A 24,376-nucleotide genomic window follows, 5' to 3' on the forward strand; every position below is an offset into this window, starting at 1 on the left:
CACGTAACCATATACTGTACACAGTAAGCATGGCGTTAAGGTATTTACCTTTATCATGGCCTATGCCGTTTCTTTCACACATCTTAAATTCACTGTAAAACGTGTGTTCATTTGCCAATACTGCAAGCTTTGAGAATGAATGAGGAGCCAAATCCTCCTCCCTAAATTGTAAACATTCAATTGTTCTTGCATTTTTATATTAGTTTGTTGAATAGCTCGGCACATAAAATGTCTTAAAAACTGATCTCTTTGTATGAATAAATTGAGCGCTTTTATGGGATGGGCTGACTTAACAATAACCAGCAAGGGCAAGAAACGTCAAAGTTTCCACTGGGTGTGAGCGATTATACTATGCAAGATGGGTATTCCCCTATCAAAGCCCACTAAATGATACCCTTCTTTAATCTTTTTTTTTTTTTTTGCCATTTCACTACAAATTTCACTGGCAAATATATTGGTATTTTACACAAACACATACACATACACAGAGACATAAACAACTATTATTGTTATTATGTGTATTTATTTATCATTGTTACATGAGGTTTACCATGTTTAATACAGGATGGCAGCATTGTGGAACATTAATTGCCATGAATTCCAGCAAAAAGCATTTAACAGTTATAAATGTGACTCACATGGCAAGTGCAGCACACATTGAAAATCTTGACTTCATACTTTACAATTTTCAGTCTTTTTTTCCCCCAAAATAAAATAAGAATAATAATCCTGCACATAAATGAGTTTTATTAAAAAATAATACACAAATACTGTATACTTTAGGAAGAAGTTTCCATTTTTACAGAGGATATAACGGCGTAAATATATATTTTCAATAATGTGACAGTTAAAAAAAACAAAAAACCTTTCATTCTGTTTTACATCTTCAAAATATAATTTGTAGTTGACAAACTGATTTATATTTCACCACGGTTTTACAGAAAGAAAGAGGGTATCCATTTTCTCCTAGTGTCTCATATCATAGTGGTTACATTCAGAAATACATATTTTCTTACATCTGGATATTAAAATACTACTTATTAAAGTAATAAATATACAGTACATTGACTTGGTGCAGCTGAAAAACAATGCAAAAATAAAATATTGTAGCTATCGTGAATTTCACTAAAGGTGCACTGCATCATTAGACAATCAGTAAGGGACTGAAAAGTGACCATCAGTCTCTGTACAATGTAGTGAATGGGGAGTGGGTTACATTTCAGTGTTAATCATTACCTTTTGAATAAATAAATCCCAGTAAGCATATCAAATTAATGGTTCAATTTCCCTCCTGGAAACCAAAAAACAAAAGACAATATTCAGTGTTCTGAACACATGTATTATTAAGTAAAGTAAAAAATATAGATACAGTACACTAGTAGAATAATAAACAGTAGTTTCATATGGGACTACATCTGTAGGCAAGTTCATTTAAATTTTAGTTTTCGATGCTGAAACAATTTCATGATCTGGTCTTCATTTGTGCTGCATGTATCATTTCCTAACCAACAAGCACTGGGAAACAGGACTACCAAGTTCATGTAAAATCATTTTCAGCTTACTTGAATACTTTACTTTCAGAAGTAAAGTATTTAAGTAAAGGATACAGATATATAATTCAATATCTGAATATATCTGATGGTTATACAATTAATTAAAGTAAAATGTCTGTGTAGTAAATATCATACTATAACAGTGGAGAGGAATTGGCATATTAAACTGCTTTATGAATTCCAAATAAAAGGCAGCCCTTTTTTTGTAATTAGCTGCTTAGCTGCTAATATCCCCAACCTCAAATCACAAGTATTAATTTGAAGAGACAATGGCCATGTTTACAGCTTATTCAGACAGCCCATTAAAATCACATTTGAAATGTATAATGTTCATATGTATAACAATACATAAGATCTTACAACTTAAAGATAAAACAAAACGTCAACAGTGCAAGACCAGTAGTACATAATGAAGTCTAGTTCCTTTCATCATTCGGGAAAAGGATTACAATTCCTGAGAAAATAAATGTGTATATAAATGTGTATATACACTGCCAACTGACAAGCCCTTTTTAATTTCTAATGGGTTTTCATTTTTCCTTACTCTTCGTTACATTGCAGGATGCTGTGGAATACTTTTTTATGTGGCAGCATAACTCCCTTCTGTCTGTCTGAACTCCCCACATGTGCTCTTGACAATAATAAAATGGTTTATAAGATATAACTAAAATAACACAAATATTCTCATGAAAAGTAACTTAGATTCTGCTCCCAGACAATTATTCACAAAACATCTACATCCAGTATGATAGCATGTTACTTCAGCACATTTGGTTTCTGAGGCAAAAAACCCCACCTCCACACAGGGCCAGCTGTCAGGTGGTGCCTTGGGCTTAAACTTTTATTAGGTTTAAGAAGGAGAATGCAAAAAGATTTCTGGTTGGTGCTTGAATGCCACATCACCCTCAGCACTACAGTTAAGTAGTGTAGTTGTTTCATACTAAGACACGTCTACCTGCCACAATACACACAAAAACACATCAAGCAGGGACTAAATGTCACAGTTTCTTTAAAGTATTTGTTGCAGTTACATCCCAAATGTCACATTTACACACGTTTTAACTTGATACATTCTGGAATATAACGAAAGAACAACACCAATTCATCAATCTCTTAAAGCAGACCTCAGATGACAAAAAAACAGTGGATTTCTAAACGCTTGACAACCATTAACTGTCACTTTATCTGCACACTCATAGACCATATTATGAATATTTTTGGCAGGCAACAATTTCTTTAAAAAATAGAAGCGCAAAATGGCCTTGTGTTTAATCTTATTTCTCTAGCCGACCCGCAGCTGAGAAGTAAGCACCGAGCGGGGAATCAAACCCAGTACTGGTTGTCCCGCAGGGTGGGATGGGTGGCACGGCAATGCTGGGCGGTTTCTGGATCCAGATTGTTCCAGGAGCAGAGCAGCAGAGAGGAACCATGTGGCCCGACCACAGGCACCAGCGCACCCTCGTGAATCCCATCCAGAAGGGGACTGCCAGGGCAGCTGGGGGTCATCGGGGTGACGATGACTGAGGGGACAGCAAGACTCCTCTCTGGCTGCCCCAGATAGGGGCTTCCTGGGACCGTGTTGCTGGACAGGTTCTGGAACAAGGTAGGCAGGGCCCGCTTCTCCCTCCTGTGGCGGAACACCAGGATCAGCACGACCAGAATGATGATGAGCAACAGGCAGGCTAGCAGGGGGAGGATGATGAGGAGAGGGTCGGAGGCAGGCTTGGGCAAGGACTCCACCCGCCCCGGGGTGTTCTTGTGGGGGAGGTCCCGCTTCCCAGAGGTGGTCTTTGGGACAGTCGTGTCGTGTGCGTGTGTCCGATTATGGCTACCCCAGCGGTGCCGGCCTTTGACCTTGGATAAGGTCTTGTGGGACCTGTGTGTTGGGGCCACAGAGTTAGATACAGTGTGACCTAAGGACACTGTCGCTGTAGTCACGGCAGTTTGGTTCAGCAAGACAGACGCATTAGTCGGAGTGGGGCTCTCTGTTACGACTCCCTTTCCCAGAGTGAGATCATGTGGTGGCACAACAGTGAACAGAAACTCTCCTCTTGCAGGTTGGACATTATCAGCTCTTAAAATAAACACAAACGAGTCATTCAGCTGCTGGACCTCAGTCAGGTTTGCACTCTCCTCGATGGCCACCCTTCCTTGTACCACATCTTGGAAGGAGAAGGACGTGACGGGCTGAAACTTTCCGTCCATGTCAAACGTGGCTTTCACCAGCTTGCCATGTTTCGGCGGGGAGAGGATTTCAAAGTGAGGGTCGCTGCCAGTGAGGACAGCTAACTCGGTGGCATTGAGGATGTCCTTTCGTAGTTTCACAGCAATGCCGTTCGGGATCCGTACACCTTCTCCCAGGTGGATCAGGGGCATCACGGTGATGTTGACCACCTGCTCGGTCAGATTACTCTCGGACGTGAAAGCAGTGAATTCAAAGCCGTCAAGGGACGATGTGAGGTTTGTCATATGGTAGGACAATCTGCCAGACTGGAGATCGCTCTGGTCAAACAAAGTAGCTTCCTCGCCGTCGATGAGAAGTTTGCCGTGACTTGGAGGCCCTGTCACCCGGTAATGGATGGTTGTGTTTTTTCCATTGGTCTCTGCTGCCAGATGCTGAGATGTAAGAACTGCCAAGCTCTGACCCTGCTTTAGCACCAGGTCAGTGTTATTTATAAGTGAAACTGTGATCTCAGTCACCTCCAGATTGAAGAGTTTGTAAACTGGTCGGTGTTGGCCATCTGTAACACTGAAGTAAAATACCCCAGAGAAAGGGCTTCCATCTTGGATGAAATACAGTTTCTTGCTGTTGATATCAGCTTGGGTGAACGCCAGGGTAGACTCGTTCAAACTGCCCTCCATGGCCAGAAAGCCGTTGTTGGGTTTGCTGATCACAGTGTACTTGATATCTTCAGGAGGGTTGTCCATGTCCACAACGTTCAGATTGTCTGGCCCCACGATGACCATATCACCCTGCACCACCATCACGCTTGGGGCCTTGGTCTTGAGTACAGGAGGCTGGTCATTGACAGGTGTAACCGTAATGTTGAAGGAGTCCTCCACCACCTCACCGTCATCCATGGGGCGCTGGGCTGGCTTGCTCTTCAGGTTCAACCATGCATCGAAGCTGAAGCTGTCGTAGGTCGTCTCTGAGTTGTCGTGTACGTAAGTGATTCCAAACTTGTTGAGAATAAACTGGGAGAAGTTGGGCTTCTCCTTAGTAAGATTACGCTCCCCCACAATGATGACCCCATGCTGAGGCAGAGATTTCACCTGGTACCAGACTTCATGGGACTGACGCTGCGACTCAGGCAGCTTAGCCATTAGATTAGAGGCATCAAGCTTTGACTTGTCAATTGCTACTCTGCCTCCTTCAATCACCACAGCACCTGAAGAGACAAAACAAAACAGAGCATTAGTTATATGCAGTGGATGTATATTATAACATGTTTAAATACAATCCAAGCAGAAACCCTAATTTTTGGGTATATATTTAGCAAAGCTGTCTTTTGGGACATACTCCATTATGTATAAGGTATGTGGTTTGGGCTTTTCTCTATATGCACTATTATTTGGACATAGAAAGCACCGTACCTGTATTTGCAAGGAGAATTGTTCTGTGGTCTGGGCCAGTATTTTCATACGAGACGTCAATTGTAAATATTTGGGCTTCAAGGGCAGCAGGAGGAGATGACAGGGTGAAGCTGAATGAGTCTGGAGCCCTCCACCCCACAAATGCAGCACCATTTTGTTCATAAAATATTTCTCCCTCGTCCACCTGAAAGAGAGTTATTGAAAGATTTTATTCCATATATTTAATGATTTCAATAAGCAACACCTCAATTGCACATAAAGCCCCTGAAAGTATGGAGTCTACAAAACTTATTTCAATATTCATGAACTATGCCTGGAACTATGTTGTGGAAAATCGGATAACAATGGCTCTTGTACCCACCATGCTTTGGGTGAAGGAGGACACCTCGGTGGTGGAGTTGTCAGCCTGCTTTTTGACCAGCTTCCCTAATTTTGGTGGACCAACAACAGTGAAGACAATGGTACGATTCCCTGTGATGTCATTGTCATTGCTGGCTGCATGCAGATCCTCAGTGGAAATTGGAGTTAAGGAATCTGTACAAGAGAGAACAATTATGCCTTGCTTCACAATAATAGATGCTGTATCAAGATCTCATTTCAGGTGTATTTACTGACTGAAATCAGTCGGTCCGATGCATTACCGAGCTATAAACACGTTAAGCTTGAAAAAGACTGAATATTCTCATGTGCTGGCCATGGGTACACTGCGTTTGTGTTATCGGTCAAAATAAATTACATTCTCCAGGTGATTTCAATATTTCTTCCTTAAAAAGGACAAGCTATGCTTATCACGGAGAAGCAGAATATAGCAGCAATTTGCAGAGCAGTGTCCAGATTCTGACACTTTGTCCAAAAGCTAAAAACCTTTAAGGATATGAGGAAACTAAGCCATCGTTCCAGTACATGCTGAGAGATCTACTGAACTTCAAGCTGTTTACTTTCAGTGTACAGAGTAAGTAAACAGTAAGTAAACATCCTGCAATTCAGACTGTTTACTTGCAGAGGTTATGAGAATGTTCAAAAAGAACATTAGAACATTTACTCCATTAATATATTCAATATCTTACAGCATAACATTTTCTCCCTTGGCAAATAAAATAGAGTGAACTGACAACCATACAACCAGCACAACCAAAATAATAAAATGAAAATATTTAGATTCATAGAATGAAAAATGTACATCAAATGTATTGTGATGAAAACTATTCATAACTATCCCAATGTATGAATGGGTATTGATAAAACGGATCAAACAGGTCCCACACATTCTCATTGTAGTGCAGCACCTTTATCGCATAACCTTGAAACAATATCATATGATAAAGCAGGACAAAGGTTAAACACTACAGATATTTGAAGCAAGTGTTTTATTTGAACTCTATATCCAGATAAAAAGGAGTAATTCTAAAGGTACAGTACTGTAAGTACTTAAGCAAGTAGCATGTTCTTGCACAAATGGGTACGCTATAGATCAGGTTTAGGTGAAATACCTTCTTCTTTTTTTTCTCATCAAAAGGGCAACGTAGACAATTATGAGTTCTGAGCAGTTATGAAAGTTTCACTCGTTACACTTTATGTCTGAGGAGCTTAGAGAAGAACAAGTTAGCACTGTTGACCTCTCTGTCCACTCAGGAGTGACTGAACAGGGGACTGCAGCCTGTGGCCGTCTGGCTGTGGCGGATGCCAGCTGCAGTGGTAATGAGACCCTGGGGAATGTGTGAGCAGACTGCCGCTGGGGAAATAACCATTCACAAAGCCATCAGAGGTCACCAGACAAGACCTTGCCTGACCCACACTCAGAGCACTCAAACACTGAATGCTGGTTTCCCTGCTCAGAGCCAGCTGCCAGTCACTCGGTCTAGTCTGGGAACCAGCTGTGTATTATTAACATTCAATACCATAATCAGACGTTGCTAGCTTTTTGTTAGCAGAAAATTTGGCTCTTGCAACTCTCCATAAAATTAAATAAAATTACTTGACTGGTCCTGGGGGCACCTATTCTCAGCATGTGTTTTTAAATATGAGGGAACACAAACCAATTGTTTTTAAACAATAACAAAGCAAACAACAAAACAGGCAGGGAGTACTTTCCAGAACTGCCTCAAAAAATCATTTGCTGAAACATTGAGCTCTCTGCCAGCAATTGAGAAATAGTTGACCTAAACATAAAATATTAATTATTCCATTTGTGTGTGTGTGTTCCTTGCTGAATTTTTCACACTTTAAATAATAAGTAATAAATTGCCTAACGATGAACAATGATAACTTTTTCTTACTTAACTGTATACAGCAGTGAGCCTTCTTTCTGACAGCCATTATGTTTAAAGCAGTTTGGAAGACTGTGATGTCCTCCACGATATATGAGCTACACGATTACATTGGATCAGGCCAGTAACCTAAAAGGTGAAGATGACACAGATATACTGGATGCCCCTGGTCTGAGAACTTCAAGGTTTACATGCTGTGAGACAGAAAGCTATGGTGTGACTTTCACAGCCTAACCAAATAAGCCATTACCACAGCCACTCAAGCCAATGCAGTCCTTGCACATTCAAATCTTCTCTACATAACAGCCGCTAATCACACACAGTGTGACTCAATTGTTGATATAAAGGCTGATATCATTATTAACAAGGTTAAGATAACAAGCAGTGGAAGCACCTTTATAAAGAGCTGTTTATATGGCCCTCCAAATATAGTTTAATAAAAACCTCAAGTTTCACTTCTACTTACCAAGACAATGTTGCAGAAGCATATTGGTGAAAAGCAGTGGTAACTTTCCACTTTCCAACTATACCCAATATCAATTTGATTTAGATACATTTAAACATGTTTCACCAACCTTTAAATGGCCTCAGATAAATGTATAATGCCATGTTTTCATATATTTAAAAGAATCTTAAATATCAAGTTCCTACCTAAAGTTTAAAATAATGCTGCAGTGCAGAGCCTATCTAATAATGTTATTTTAAATATTTGCCAATGAGGTACTTTTACATATGAACAATATTCAAAGTACGAAACCCAGAGTAGTTCACAGTGCAAAGGGGAAAAAGAGATTCAGGCGAGAAATCCCTTGATGCTGAACATAACAGGCTAAACCATGCTACAGGCTACAGGCTCATTACCTGGGAACACTTTCAGAGGCCAGTTCCTCTCCACACTGAGGACCAGAGTCCTGGCTGTGATGCTGAAGATCTGGCGGGGGGCGAAGTTCACCCCATCATTCACCTGAAAATTGAAGCCCCCTGACATGGCACCTGTATGACATTGCAATAGAAAAAGCAAGGTCACATTCCAGCTTCATCTCTTAATCTTTACATTTAGATATGCCAGTTTTGTGCATGTGAGAAGTAGATAAGAAGAAAAAACAGAGCAGCTGCCAAGGAATCCTCTAGAGTGGTGGCATACATATTCGCCCACCAAATCTCAACTGTGACAAAATAATCTCATTTAGTGACACCTAGTGGTAGTGGCTGACAATATTTAACATTATTATAGTCTATGACGAGCTGGGCTTAAAGGTACAATAGGTAAGAGTTTTGTGTTAAAACATTGTTACAAGACCATTTTAAATCCCTTCCAATCATCGAAAAAAGGAGGGATTTTACGTCAGCTTTACTGACAGAGAAGGGGGATTTTTGTTGCTGCAATTCCGCTCTTGACTGAGTCCAAAATGACCTATTGTACCTTTAAGTGTTACCTAAAATACTTCAGTTTATATATATATATATATATATATACATACATACATACATACAGTGCCCTCCATGTTTGAGAAAATCATTTATTGATTTGCCTCTGTACTCCACAATTTGAGATTTGTAATAAAATAAAAAATCACATGTGGTTAAAGTGCACATTGTCAGATTTTACACATTGTTGCAGACTTTGAGCAGTCATTGCATGCAAACTAGGATATGCAAAAAGTACTAAACATGACTAATTTCATTTACATAACATTGCTGTGTCCCAAACATTATGGCGCCCTGAAATGGGGGGACTATGTATAAACACCGCTGTGAAATCAAAATGTATAAAAAAATACCATTTAACCACATGTTAATAGTATGATTCCAAATCTACATGTGTGGCAACTCAGGCACATCAAGACGAAATGGGTCTTTGTCCCAGACATTAAGGAGGGCACTGTACATACATACCGCCTTTTCCTGGGATTGCACATGGTATAAATGAGTCAACAGAACTAGTGAAGTAACACTATGCAGCACCTGATGGATGATAGAGTAAATTCCTATGTATGTATTGGTGTGAAATGCAAAGCCAGGTTTCATTATCAAAATACACTGCACTTAATGAGGTGTAGCACACAACTGATGAACGTTCTGGACATATAGGTAACAGCCAGGCTATTTAATCTTGTTGAGCTAATTTTCCATAAAATAATAATGTCAATTGGAGAGTGAGTGAATCTGAATTGATTACAGCAACTATGTGAGGTGATGCTGACTTACACTGAAGCAATCACTGAGGTCCAGAGTGAAGAGTATAAAAATAAATCATTTAGTGATTTACCCTACAATATTTATTAGGGTGGCTAAATTGCCAAAGGCTTGGATGTTATTTGAGCAACTCAAGGTTAATTTGGAGATGCTTGCTTAGATTTTTTAATTTCGGCCTTTGCATGTTTCTGCCATGTCACATAAAAAAATAAATAAAAATAAATGAAAGTGATAAGATTACCACTTGCAGTGCACTGATGACAAGTGCTAGAGCTGATTATTAGACAAAACAGTGACCTTTTTCAGAACTGATCAGTTATAATCTACACAAACCAGTATGCTCGTACTCCCCAACAGACAGCAGAATGGACACACACACTTCACTCCATACCTATTGGTTCATTTATTTTCTTCATGATCTAACTGTGGCAACAAGGCCATGCACTTGAAGAGAAGACATGCTATGATAATGAAAACAGGCCATGTCTCACCACTGTGCACCAGGACCAGCTGGCCCTGGTCGATGTGAGCCTGTGTGAAGTTGAGAATGGGCCGGCCAGGGGCACTCTTTAGGGCCAGGTGCCCATTGCTGGGTGGGGTGATGATGAACTCCAGCTTTTCTGCCGGTGAATCCTTATCCTGGGCTTCCAGGTCATCAGCAGTGACCTCTGTGATGGAGCCCACCCAAACCTGTGGAGCAGCACCAGAAAATGATCAAAGCATGTCCACATGACTATCCCAGGCTCCCTCCCATCCCAATTTCAATTCAACAGCTTTTCATTTGGGGTATTGGGTCATAGCTTGTTTCATGCAAGATATTCCCTGAGTAAAAATGCTGAATATTTCTAACCAGATGAAGTTTAAATTGTTTAAATAAGTTTATTGTTTAAATATTAAACAATACATTTAGTGGTTATTTTAGGGCAGGACTATTTGTATCAGTAGACATCTCTTAAAGAGCGGCTGACATTCTGTATATAGCAGAGTGCAGTGTGGATCTGTGGGTTTCTAAGAGTATGATTTATTTGGCAGCATTTACAAAGTCAGGGAAGTGAAGTCTCTGCTGAGGGAAAGGGGGAGTTTTTCAATTAGCACCTGATGGACTCCCAGGGAAGAACAGCTGAGAGCAAGTCACAGAGGGATGCCACAATACAAACAAACATGAGTCATCCTCCTAGAATTCCAATTACCCACCAAGAACAACACAGAAAAACTAGGGCAAATACTTGTAGCTCAATACATACTTTGACATACTATCGAAATGTCAATTTTAAGAAAAATAAAACTGTTTCCTTTATTATTTACAGGAAGCAACTATATCTGGTTTTCCAATGGGTTGCAATGCTTGTTTTCCTGCATTTGGTGACACAGTTGACAAACTTAAAAGCACTTTACCAAAAAATGGAATTTGCTGTGATAATAGGCTGTGATAAAAGGCTAATAGGATATAATGGACCCAAAATGGGTCCATTATGGACCTACGGACCTGATCTTTTCTTATAATAGATGTGCCAACATCAGCTTCACTTTCCGATAATAAGAATGACAGTTACTCACGAACGTCAACATAGCTCAAAAATGCACATTATAATCTAAATCTATACAAGACAAGACAATAGAGGAACTCCTTAACTCCTTTAGCTCACAATGTTGGGCAATGAAAAAAACACACTTTGCCCCAGAATACTGGTGAGCTTCAGCAAAAACTTCTGCTTCCGCGGACATAGTTGCCAAGTTCCCATTTTGGAGAGTTGTTGATGTGTGCAAGTAACTATGGCATAATATTTAGAAAGAGACGTTTCTGTTGAGTTTATCGAATGCAAATCTTTGTGCACTCACTGCACTGATTAGCAGACAAGATCAGGTCCATAGAGGCCCATTATATCAGGGAAAACTGTGTCTAAAAAAAGTTGAAACATACTTTCATTTAATTTTTGGGTGAAGAGTCTCTGAAATTATTTTGACTTTTTAAATATGTTTCATCTTTTTTTTTTATCATGTATACATAATAGATAGATACAAAACATTAATATTTTAATAATACATTTCTAAATTTCTTTCAGAATTCATGTATGTCTTCAAAACTGCTTGATGAAAAGTTGCCAAATATATGTTCATTAGTTGAGAGTTGAAACCTGACAGATCTTAATTGTATTGCAAGAATGCCATAATCGTAGATTTATTGAGCCACCTGGTGGTACTATTAGTGTACTGCAGCATACTGTGAGCAGTGACTCCTCCTCATCAGAGAGGTCAATGTGGGTTGTAAAATGCATATAGGAAACACCTATATGAATTATAATCAAAGGCATAATATATAGGAAATTGTACTTAATAAATAATATATTAAATATTATAAAACAAACATGATACACTGGCAACCTATACCTGTGTTCACTGCCCAGTACCTTGCTTGTCTACTTCATTCATTCATTCATTATCCTAACCCACTTATCCTGAACAGGGTCGCAGGGGGGCTGGAGCCTATCCCAGCATACATTGGGCGAAAGGTAGGAATACACTCTATGATCCAATAGAAGAAGGAGGGGGGCAAGAGGAGATGATTGGGCCCTACTATACAAAGAATCTGTATACTCTGCCTTTAAATATGATGAAGGCTTCAGCTGGTGAATAGGCAACCACCTTTATATTAAAAATATCTTTCTAGTGGGGCTTGATTGATTACACATGTATATAATATTACAAGGGCATAACTTCTTTGTTCGTTTTTTACAAATGTTTATCAGTATGCCTCATCAAAAGTAATGTGAAATTGATGCAAAGCCAAAATTCATTTAGAATAACGTAGCTACATTTTATTCATGCTTAATATGTATATTTACTAAACTGCTGGGTGATTTAAAAGTATCTATTTTGGGATTTATGAATATAAAGGTTGGCCAATAACATGCACATAATTGCAATGATTGGTGTTATCATCTGTGAGAGAAAGAAGCAATGGCTCAAAGTAAGTCAAAGTACAGAGAACATATCTTCTACATCTTCCCTTGAGTCCAAAAGTACTTGTATTTATCTTGCCCTGAAACTAAAATACAATTGAACAAGTATTCTCTGTAATCTGCTATAAAGCTACTCCTAATACCAGAATTGGTTTTTTCTTAATAACAGTAAAATTATTTTCTAAAATAGCCTGACATAATGGATACATAGCAAAGAATCCAGTGAGAAACATGATACTGTAGCAAAAGAAAGCTCAGTCAACAGGACCTCCTACTGACACACCCATTCAGAATGTGTTATAAAAGTGACATAGACTTCTTTATTCTGTAGCCAAAAGCTCCAGCCTGACAGAGGTTTAAAGTAGGCCAGTGCATTGCAAATTCCCCCAGCAAATGTGACAGCCATTGGCATGATTCCCTAATGGGCCCCAGTTTACTGGTTAGCTTCATTTAAATGGACCTGGCCTCACTGACCCTGATTTGCATGATTGCCCACCTCTGCACTCCGCCTTTTCCCTTGAGCAGACTGGCAGAGGGCCAAAGTGTCTGTTACTCTAGGCTGCACACTGGAAAAGGCCCGCTTGCATTTTTTGGATAGTTTCACCAGGCGTCTTCGTCCAGTGAAAAGTGCACGACCACTTGTTACAGCTGTGCCAATGTGCCCTGAATATCCCTGCTGAAGTTAGACACGGTTTAAATTGGGACAGCTCACCCTCAGGATCCTGTTTGCTGTTATAATCGGTGGCTCATCATTAACTGGAGTAACGTTGACAAACAACATCCGCGGCAGGCTATGTTTTCGAAGATCAGTGTCATTGGCAATGAGAGTGAAGTTGTCAGCTACTGTCTCACTATCATCATGGACATAATAAATGAACTGTTGTTCAACCTGAAATGAAAAACAAACGAAACAAAATATACATTAGCAAGAAAGACATTTCTATCCTAAGGATGCAATGACAAAATTAGATGCAGTATGGAGAAGGAAATATCAGTAACAAACACTGAAAAGCAACTGAAACAACACTAGTAAAATTCAACACACTAAGTAAAATATTAAAAATAGCTAACAAGTGAAGCAGTAAAACAGATATTTAGCATACTGTAGTCACATATTGACATCCCAACTGATTATCATTTTTCCTACCTCCTTCCTGGTGAAAGTGGTTATGGGTACACCCGGGACGCGAGAATGCTCAATGTGGCCATGTTGTGGAGGTTCTGAGATAACGTACTGGAAGTCCAGGCCAGCAAAGTGTTGGTTGGTAACTTCAATGACCTCCTCGGTCAAAGCCTTTGTGGATCCCTCCTTCAGAGTAATATTGAAAACCTGGAGCGGGATAAGCTGTGGGATGATGTCGACCCACATCCTGATGTCACTGACTTCGGTGATCCCATTGGTGGCATCCAAAACAAAGGTGTCATTTCCCTGGTCAGCTGCCACCTGAATATACTGGATATTCCCCTTGTTCACCTCCTTCTGGGTGAAGGTCCGGATTGGCGTCTGCTCTGTCCCCATATAGCGCTCCTCACTCTCTGCAAAGCTTCTGAGGTAACCGTGAGAGGGGGGTACCTTTACAGTGAACTCAATCTCTGATGCCAAGTTATCCTCATGAGTAACCTGTAAATGCACAACAGTATTATAATAGCATAATACAATATGCATATAAGATTTAAAGAAAACAATGTGATATTCCTTTTTTTGTCTACCCTGTAAAACTACTTTAAATATTGCCTAGGAAAGTTTGAAATAGTATAAACCTGAAACTGAAATGCTAACCGTGGCTGTACAGATTACTCTGACAGTGTGTGTGCTGCAGACTATGTTAGATTTATGTAGCACCTTCTCACCCAAGTCAGTTTCCTTTCAGACGGAGCTACTTAACCATAGATGAAACGGGAACTGACAAAATTATTCAGAATTACACTTTATTCCATGTGTGAAGTTTTACAAAAAATGCTGTTTAAAAGTATGAAAACATCTGCTTGGAGCCCATTCACTTTGGCATCTGTGAAATTAAATCCTAAAACCACTCAGAACGCAGATGGAACCTAATAATTCCAAGGTCAAATGTAAAGCACAGCTTGATCCAGAAAACCAATAAAAACTAACCTCCAATTGCCTTTTAGTGATCTTCACAGGCTTGCCTTCCTCAACCAGAAGAGTGTCGTGATGAATGATTTTTGGAGGCCGCTGGTGGCTTTCCAAGTATATCTTGACGTTCACGCTGCCATCAAGGCGCATGCCCTTAGCTTTCACTGTGAAATTGAAGAAGTCTCCCAGGTTCCTGCTATCATCGTGACGATAGACCAAGAGGCCCAGCTTCAGGTCATGTTGGGTGAAAGTGTCCACCATCAGGTCATTGCGGTACAGCCCGCCATACTTTGGAGGGACATAAAGCTTGTAGGTGATCTCTGAGTCCTCTCTGATGTCCATGTTAGTGAGCACACTGAAGTTACTAGAAGAGAGCACTCCTTCTTTCCCTTTCTGGACCAGCAGGCCTGTGTTGTTGCCTACCTTCAGGTATGAATCCTGTGCGCTAACATCCAACAGTGTTGACGCGTAGTGCTTCCCATCCGATACAAACAGTACGAATCGGCCAAAGCTCACCCCGTGATGCACAAAAAGCACACGTTTCTGCTCCAGATCCTCCTGCTGAAACCGGTAGAGCTTCTGGGATGTGTCATTCACCAGCACGAGTTCCCCCATGGGGATGCCACGACGGGTGTAGACCAGCTGCCCATCGTTGAAGTCGGAGTCTGCGTCATGGTAGCAAAGGTCCTCCAGTGTCAGCAGCTTCTGCCCATCTCTGACCACATGGAAGACCTTATCGACGAGACGCACAGGCTTTTCATCATTGACCAGCTGGATGGAGATGTTAAAAGTCGCCTCCAAAGCACCACTCTCGTCCTTCATCAGAGCGGATGGAGAGGCCTGACTGGTAGAGGCAATGAATGTGAACTGGTCGTATGTGGTTTCGCTGTCATCGTGTACGTACATCAGCCGTTCTTCCAAGATGTCCTGATTGGTGAAAGCTGTAATGTTATCATTGCTGGAGGTGGAGCTGGAGAGGTTTATACGTTTTAACTTCCCATGTTTAGGGCTGTTAGTCACAGTGTAGAACATCATTTTGGTGCTTAGGGTTTCTGAAAAAAGCCTTTCTTTGGTAATGATCTTGCTTTCTCCTTCCATTATGAATAGGCCTACATTTTGTAAGATTACACTGTTGACATCTGCCTTAATGCTGATATGGAAGTCATAGCTGGCTGAAAGAGCATGCCTGGAAAACACCTGGAAGGTGAACATATCCCTTGTGTCATCCCGTGGCCGATCAACAAGCTCATACTCAACCTTTAGATCTGTGATGTTCTTTTGGCTAAATGCTGAGTTTTTCATTAATACCTTATTATTCAGGAGAATATTTCCTTTCATTGGAACTGTCATAAGTCTGAAGTAAAGCTGATCTTCAGAAAGTTTCACCCCTTGGCTGAGAGCGTAAAGGTGCTCAGAGCTTAGAGATACTTTACGCACTTTGTCCACCTCTACCATTTCATTTCTGACCAGGTTATATCTGATCCACTTTACAGTGATTGGGACGACTACTTCATCAGTGGCCATAGTTCCAATGCTGACCTTGCATATGAAATGATCTGTGACATTAGTCATCTGAATATCTTGGAAGGTGCTAAGATACCTCAGACGCTCCTTCTCCAGCAGCCTTTGGGAGAAGACATTAGTGGCCTTCCATTCCCCACTAGAGTGTAACCGCTGCAGCTCCCCAAACTGAGGCGGCTCGGTCACGTCATACCGAATATCTACCACCTGCTTCACAGCATTGGTCTGTACAGCCAGCTGCTCTGTTCCTATGAGGGTGGCATCACCCTGCGTCACCTCTAGTCCTGTGTTGTTGGCGATTCCGTGCTCCAAGGGGATGGCCATGATTCTCAGCACGACGGTGTTGCTGACTTTGTCGCCATCGCTGACTCGTAACACAATTCTGGACGTCCTAACACCAGTGTGCACATAACTTATCCTCCCTCTCTCCAGGTCTATGTGTGAGAAAGTGGTCACTGCACTGCTTGGACTGTCCTCACATTCCAAAAACCCAGCATCTGCATTGAGATTTCCAAGTATAGAGAAGATTAGGTCAGTATAGTTGCTGTCTATGTCAGTGGCTTTGAGGATATCACTGCTCAAGCGCTTCTTGGAGTTCTCCAGCAGCACAAAAAGGTTCCCTTCAGGAAGGCTCAATTCAGGGGCATCGTTAGTCGGAGTGATAGTGATGTTGTATCGGTACAGCTTATTCCCCTTCAGGTAAGCAGGGACTTCCCGCTTACTGCTACTGAAAATGGAGAACATAAAGAAGTCCTGTCGGTCTTCTGAACCCCCATGAATGTACATAACCCTCCCATGCCACAGATCCAAAATGCTGAAGGTGTTCTCCTCTTGGTCTTGATCTATATCCAGCCTTAGTTGACCGTGAACTGGCTGCTCTTCAATCCTGAACACAATCTGAGACTGGCGGATCCCCAACTTCTTAAAATCCAGGTTCACTTTAATGTGCTTAGACTCCAAAGATGCTCTTCCACCTTCAGGAACCACAAGGTCCCGAAGCAGGAAGAAGTTTTGTCCACGTTTCTTATCCAGTCCCTTGGCGAGTGTGGACAAGTGAACTGCTGGTGTTGGTGTCACATGGACAGCAGACATTGTGGGGGTTGGTTCTGGTTCTTTCTCAGGCTCACATCCCACAGATATATCTTTAGTCACCACTGTGTTGGGAAGACCCATCTTTAAAGTGTTGACTTTGATGTCTCTCAGGCAGCCTTTGAAAGAGCCACCTCGGACTCTTTTCCCTGATACGGAGGCAAGCCCCATTTTCCTGACCTCTGTGCGTGTACTGTCATCGATGCCTCCAATAAAGAGGGATCCCTTCAGCTGCAGAGAACGGGCACGAGAGCTGATGCTTGTTTTCACGGTCTCTTCATCCACAGACAGCTCAAGGCTCTTAGCAGTGAAGTGAAGCTTGACGGGGTGCCACTTCAGGTCATTAATAAATGTCAGGGAACGCAGCTCTGTCTTGGTCCCACTCTTTCCTATAACCGCAACGAGCAAGCCCCCACGGATCTCCATAGCGACAAAGTCCCCTTGACGTGCAGCGCTGTACAGGATAATCCCCTCTTCAGCTGATGTGTGCACTACGCATTCAAACACTCCCTCCTGCTGCACATTCCAGAGAGGGAGGGAAACATAGGCTCTGGAGCTGAAGAAGCTTATGGGGTCGTCAACGCTTGCCAGGAATTGAGGGCTGCACCCTAGAGAAACTTCATAGACACTTTTGTAGCCAGAATACGGCCTGAGTGACGACAGGAGGTTGTGCTGATTGTAGAGCACCTCATCAATGCAGCCCCTGAAGCCTGCTGGGTAGCTGGCAAGATAGGGCTTGTCCAGACCACCTGTGCCACCCACATAGAGACCTTCCTGGATGTTGAGCACCCTCTCTGGCCCGGGCATCTTCAGCCTTGTGCTGGAGTGTTTGTCTATTGTTAGTGCGATGTTGAGGTTCTCATGTCGCAGTTCCACCGAGTGCCAGGCCAGGTCGTTCAGAAGGATTCCTTTCTCTGATTGAAGTGTGCGCTCTCCAGACCCCAACTCTAACCTCACCTGGAGAAGAAGACAACAAATGGCAGTTGGTTCTTCTGCCAACATAAATCACAGCTTGTGAGTTTAACAAAGTCAATACCAAAACAAGGGGTGATTACCAAAGAAAAACTAAGCAAAATCTCTGTTTAATTCTACAGTATGGGACTCACTTTAACGGCAACAGCTACCTTTCATTCATCGACTGCAAACATCCCAAATAATAAAACACATCCTCTGTACTTATCTACCTATTTCTACATCTACTATAGAAAACCTGAGCAAGTACAATATTCCTGTAGTTTTTTTTTTTTTTGCCTTTGGCTAATTTGTGAACTTCGACAGTTTTTTGAGGACAAACGTGCGAAGGCTTGTTCTGCAATCACTATTCAGAGAAAATAAATCTTGGGAGGTGTATCTCTGATTCATTAAGAAAGACCCTGCACCCTGAAAAAAATCTAATGATTAAAAAAAACTGTGAGCCAAGATTTAAGACATGGGCTTAATGTGAGTTGAACATGCGCTCTCACACAAACATTAAAACATTTACACATCCTCTGTATTTAGGAAGTAAAGGTCAGCTAGAGCTGATTCTTCACTGGTGCCATTGCTGTGCACTGACCTGAAGCCGACCGGAATGTAGCTCCACCAGGCAGTAGTCATTCTGACCTGCAGCCAGGAAGAGCAGCCCATTGAAGCTGGAGGTACGGAACCTGATGTGCAGTGTGGTATGGCTGGAAGACTCCACCGTCTTCAGCTGCACAAAGCCGTCACCATAGAACGAGGCTGTGGGTCAGGGCGGAAATCATCAGAAAATCTATATTCAGGGTTCCAACATAGAGGTTTGGTTATGGAACTAAAACCCAATTTGTTAGCGCTAAGAATATTAGCGTTGAACCTTTGAATAGGGTAAGTAATAAGCTGAATCACTTCAAGTCTCCTGTATGCTAAAACTGAAAGGAATAAAACTATAAAATAGTGAAAGTAATGCCATTATTATTTAGAAATGTAATAAAATGAATCAACTTACAAACAATAGTACTGACAAAGTCAGAAATGTACATTATTTATGCATTACAATTAGTAAATGCCAGAGCAGATTTTTTTGTAAAATAAAATTTAGTTACAGCATTGTGGATCGCAACGCACACAATACTACTTGAGCATACCAAAGAGCAACACATTCCAATGATTTCAACCACAATGCCACTTTCTTTTTCACCCATCTTCTTAAATGTACATTACAGTGCTGGTAGATCAGAGGTGTACTTCATTTTTAACAGCTTGGCATAAACCATCTTAACTTAAAATGAAATGCAGATTTGACTATTTTTATCATCATGACATACAATGTCAATATTTCAAGGATATGTTCAAATATGAACTGATGCATTATTCTTTATTTACAGTTTTCAATTGTTTATCTACACAGAATAAAAGGCAAACAACAATTAGAAGCAGTTTTCACAAGATGCCCTCTTGAGCACAAAAGTAAATGTAAACTTGGGGTTGAAAGCTCCAAGTTAACAGACGGTAGAAGAGAAAACACGTCTCCCTGTTGATACACCCCCCAACATTCCCAGGCTCTGCTTTGGAGACCCTGGCACAGCATTCGGTGCTATAAGCTACACAAATCTCTCCTACAGTACAACAGGCAATGGGGCGCTGCTACAGCACAGAAATATGTTAGGGGAGTACAGCTCAAACTTGTGCTGGCATGCTCTCCCCCGCACCTCCGAATGGACATGAAAGGCAAGCTGACATCACCACTCTGGCTTTGACTGCAACACCCGCAAAAGGTGTAGATGCAGCTGTTTTTCCCCTGCCATGATGTGGTGTCCTCTAATCTTGACTAATGTTCTGTGGCTGCCTATTAACTCTCCGAGCATTTGTTGATGTTCCCTTTCATCGCTGCTAGAGCCTGGTTAATGTGAACTTAAGCCTCGCTGCCCTGCAACTGCTTTTCTCATACCTTACATATTCAAAACAGAAAGTACCAAACAATGGGTGCTTCAGTTGGGGCACCATCGAATAACACTGCACTAATGAGTTCTGGCAACTTCTGGACCATTAACTGTGTACTATAGCAACTTATGCAGTCCTAATTATCTGAATTCAATGAATGTGTACTAATGCAATCAATGCTTTTTAAAAGCATTAGCCAACTGCTCGTCCCAATGAAACTTTTGGAACACAGTGGCTCTTCTGGTTATACTCCACTGTTTTGTTTTTGCAGAGAAGCAAGTTTGTACACTAATTATCTCACCATAAAATCTGAATTATTATTATTTTTTTTAAGTACCTCTTGACCACGTCTGCATGCTTGTATGCATTTAGCTGCATATAGTTCAGTATTTATATTTAAAATGCCACATATGCAGTACTTTGCAACATGGACGCGCATACTAAAAAAATCATTCAAAGCTAGACCATGGAAGCTATCACCAACTCAGTGCTTAAAAGATTTTATCTTTGAGAGATAGGAACTAGGTCCACCCTTGTTTCAGATCTGAATAAATCCTCAGGACTTTTCCTCTCAATCCTTCCACTGTGAGAAGACTATAGGTCTGAAAGGCTACACTGTATGTAGCTGTACACAGATGTAGAGGTTAACATGTCCACATGTCCAAGGTATAAAGATGCCAGACCACCTCAGCTTCCTATTAGCCAGCAGAAACAGTTATGCAGTTTCACAGTTGCAACATTCAGAAATTCCTCAATTTAAAACAGGACGACATGTGACATAAATCTGAAATAAAATATGTAAATCCTGTCTACGGTACTGTATAAAAAATGTCTTGACTGCAGAATGATGTCCCAACACTGTTATTTGTGAGACATCAGGATATATTTCGATGCCATACACTGTAGATTTCTGGTTCTAATAACAGTGTGCTTAATATATGTGCTCAAATCTATAATTGAATTCATACTGGTATGTATACCTTTTTAAAAGATATGGTGCGTTCACTGCCCGTGTCAGAAGGTTGGAACTAGGACCAAAGGGCAACAAAATGAACACCACTCCAACCCTTCAACTTTCATGCATGTTCGGAATAATGGCTTATTATTGGATGTCACCAATAAACCAGGATGTTCAGCTTTGACGCTTTGTCATAGCTGTGATGCATTCTATTTTTCATCCTCTCACAAACTCAGAGTACTCCGGAGGTGCCCAAGATTACGCGATTATGACATATAGTTCAATAGGATATTTCCTACTTGGAAGTCAGAAGCCGCTGACTTCCAAGATGTCATGAACACAACAATAGTCTGTGTACCATATAATTAGTCTGCTTTATCGGTGGAGATACTTCCAGCCAACAATGTAAAATATGGCAAATATGCAATAAGTAATGACTACAATAATGTCACAACAGTGTGTAATAATGCTAAGAGTAGCAATCAAAGTGGGATCTCCTGGCTCTCTCATTATCTTTAACAGTGATCTTGACTTTGAGCAGGGTCTTTTCCAGAAAAAGAGAGTCCTCAAAGTTCAAACCATAGCCTTTCAGGATACTTCAACTGAACTGGCCTAGGCAGGTTCCATTTACTAGATCACACACAAATAAAACATAATTATCCCAATGCATCATGCAAAACGAAAACTATCTGGGTCCACATTTTATTATATATTGAAAATAAAGAAAGTAAACACTATGCATACGTTGCTTTTACATGGCTTATGCTGTATCTTTTATTTTTACCTGTGTCTTTAAATATAGGCAGAGGATAAAACAAAAAATGTGTTTTGCATACTTTCTGCATTCTGATGAAGCAGACTATGGGAAATTAATCTTCCAATTTAATATGCTGAAAATGTAAGGCGAATGTGATTTAAGATGATCACTGAATGAGTATTCCCATGTTAGCTAGCACATAAACTGCATTAAGCTACTTACTTCGGTGTTCAATCATGTGTGATCAGTATTAGCACACGACAACCATCCTCGTTAATCACTGGAAAGCCCTGCTAATCATTACTGGATAATGGATAAATGCATGCAGGTTATACTGACATTCTGTTGACACTCATGAGAAAAAAAAGCACATCTGACCCAGTATTGCAGGAGAAAGTATGTAAACAACCCAAAATAGCATTTGGAACTTGAGTGTGAGAATGACTTAACCATGCAGAAATAGGTTAATATGGCCTTAAATCTGAAATTTCCTTATCTTTTTCCAACCCTCAACAGCATCTTAAAAACCCAGGGAAATATAGTTCCTCTTCTGAAAAAGCATTTATACAGTTATGCATTGGGCTGGATATGTGGACTGGGCAAATGCGCGCTTAGGTTCACTAATTCAATAAACTGCTGAGAACAAAAAAAGCATGAAAACACACATTACTTGTCTCACAGGTCGGCAGCAAAGTTTGTCACGACATAACACATAGCCTACACACACACAACCATCATAATCAGGGTTTTTTCTAGAACACGGATGACATGTGTGGTCATTGTTATGCTGCTAAAAACTGGTGTTTTTATTTTTATTTCTTTCCATCATCCAAGGTGCCATTATAGGTGCTATTGACGCAGATAAATATCCCGAATGATTTTAAAAACAAAATGACTTTTCGATACGATATCTCAAGTAAAGTGTAAGGGTTGGTTACACCTAGGCTTCAGCCATCTCCACATAATTCAAGATGTGTACGCTACACGTAGAAATATAAAGCACACAGAAAATCCAAAATCTCGAATGATAACTCGCAGACATTGTCTCTAGGTCAGGGGACAGGGGCACAGCTTTAAGAGGATTAATAACAAGGGAAATATTTGGAAACATGGTGCAAGCTTATGATCTCTCTCTATTAAACTACATATAGCGCTACATAAATATATACAAACATTATATTTATATATGTGAGTATGAGAGACCTGCTATTTTGAGAGACCCATCTATTTTCAATCTATTATTAGCATAATATTGTAGCAAAACAAGACTGAGTTTCGAAACAGCCTGCAAAACCAGCAAGTAGACTGCAGAAAATCCATTTTGAAACGGTTTCACCAATGTTTCAAAGTTGCTCAGACGCAAGGTTTGACATATTATGTTTAATATCATACTAGCAGCAGCGTAATAATACGTTCAACTAGGCTACATTGAGAGTGGAAACTTCACAGAGGTAATCTCGTATGCTTGTAGCCTACTCCAGCCGGTAAAAATGAGATAAATAGGCTAAATCTGCACCTCGCAATACGTTTTCTGGGGCTCACCTCCGAGTGCAAGTTTACTCCACAGTGAAAGCAGTAGTAGTCCGCTCCACAAAAGCCACATGGGACATTTTATAACGGCGTCCATTGTTCGCCTTTGAAATGCTTTCGTAGTCCCCTTTTCTCCAACTCCTTGTGGAATTGGAACAGTTGATCACATTTTCACTCCTCGTCGACGAAGCCAGGCACTCGATGTGTTCATTCAGAAGTAGCACTGCCACTGTACCTGCGTCCCCCTCACGCAAGTAGCGTCAGAGGCGTAGGCTACAGTTTAACTCCTCCTCGGTGTGCCCCAGCCATGGCCCCAGCCTTCAACCAGTGCAGCCTCCAACTCCGCACCCCCCATTCTTAGCAATTGTTCCGGAGTCAGAATTAGAAACAATAGTTTATGGGTTTGGAGTTGTGGTCTTATTTGGGGCTGAGTCTAGACTGAGTTTACACATTTTTTTACTGTTAAAAACGAACTAGTTATGTTCATAAAATGTTGATTGTTATGTAGCCTAATTTTGAAAAGGTCAAATTATTGAGATGAAAGGCTTTTCTTAATGTTTTTCCTTTTAGGTTGATAAGCCTACAGTGGTCTGTTCTTCACAGCTGTTCGTTTCAGTCTACGGACGTGTCAGATGACCCTCCATACACAGCATGCAATTCGCATTCCCTCCACTGTACCCTACTCTTCCCCAGGCCGAAAATGATATAGGTTAGACTAACATCTCCCACTTCGTGGACAGGCTATTATCATCCAGTGCTACAGATCAGCTAACAGGTTGCATATAGTTGTTTGTTGCCCACATATGAATCTAGCCTACATGCCACCGGCTACTGTAAATGTACTAGCTACTAAGGCTACATTCAGATATTGTTAGCTAATGCAGGGGAAGGCACTTGAAACCAGCGCCGACCTGTACTTTGCTGGGATTGGTTGTCACTGCGCAGTCTCCAGTCTATT

At 41.0% G+C, this 24,376-nt stretch overlaps 1 protein-coding gene across 1 annotated transcript; it reads right to left on the bottom strand.

Moving 5' to 3' along the window:
- Window positions 1–501: 501 nt before the first annotated feature.
- On the bottom strand, window positions 502–23,609 carry LOC133105693 (chondroitin sulfate proteoglycan 4-like). The gene is made up of 10 exons (XM_061215971.1): window positions 23,431–23,609; window positions 18,831–18,994; window positions 14,684–18,232; window positions 13,718–14,191; window positions 13,283–13,459; window positions 10,102–10,300; window positions 8,276–8,407; window positions 5,509–5,681; window positions 5,148–5,331; window positions 502–4,942 (listed from the first exon to the last, which is right to left on the bottom strand). Exons 1-10 carry the CDS (start codon window positions 23,513–23,515, stop codon window positions 2,877–2,879), a joined length of 7,203 nt encoding a protein of 2,400 aa, XP_061071955.1. The 5' UTR covers window positions 23,516–23,609; the 3' UTR covers window positions 502–2,876.
- Between the last annotated feature and the right edge of the window lie 767 nt (window positions 23,610–24,376).

Source organism: Conger conger, chromosome 12, assembly GCF_963514075.1.
Source record: "Conger conger chromosome 12, fConCon1.1, whole genome shotgun sequence".
Classification (NCBI taxonomy): domain Eukaryota; kingdom Metazoa; phylum Chordata; class Actinopteri; order Anguilliformes; family Congridae; genus Conger; species Conger conger.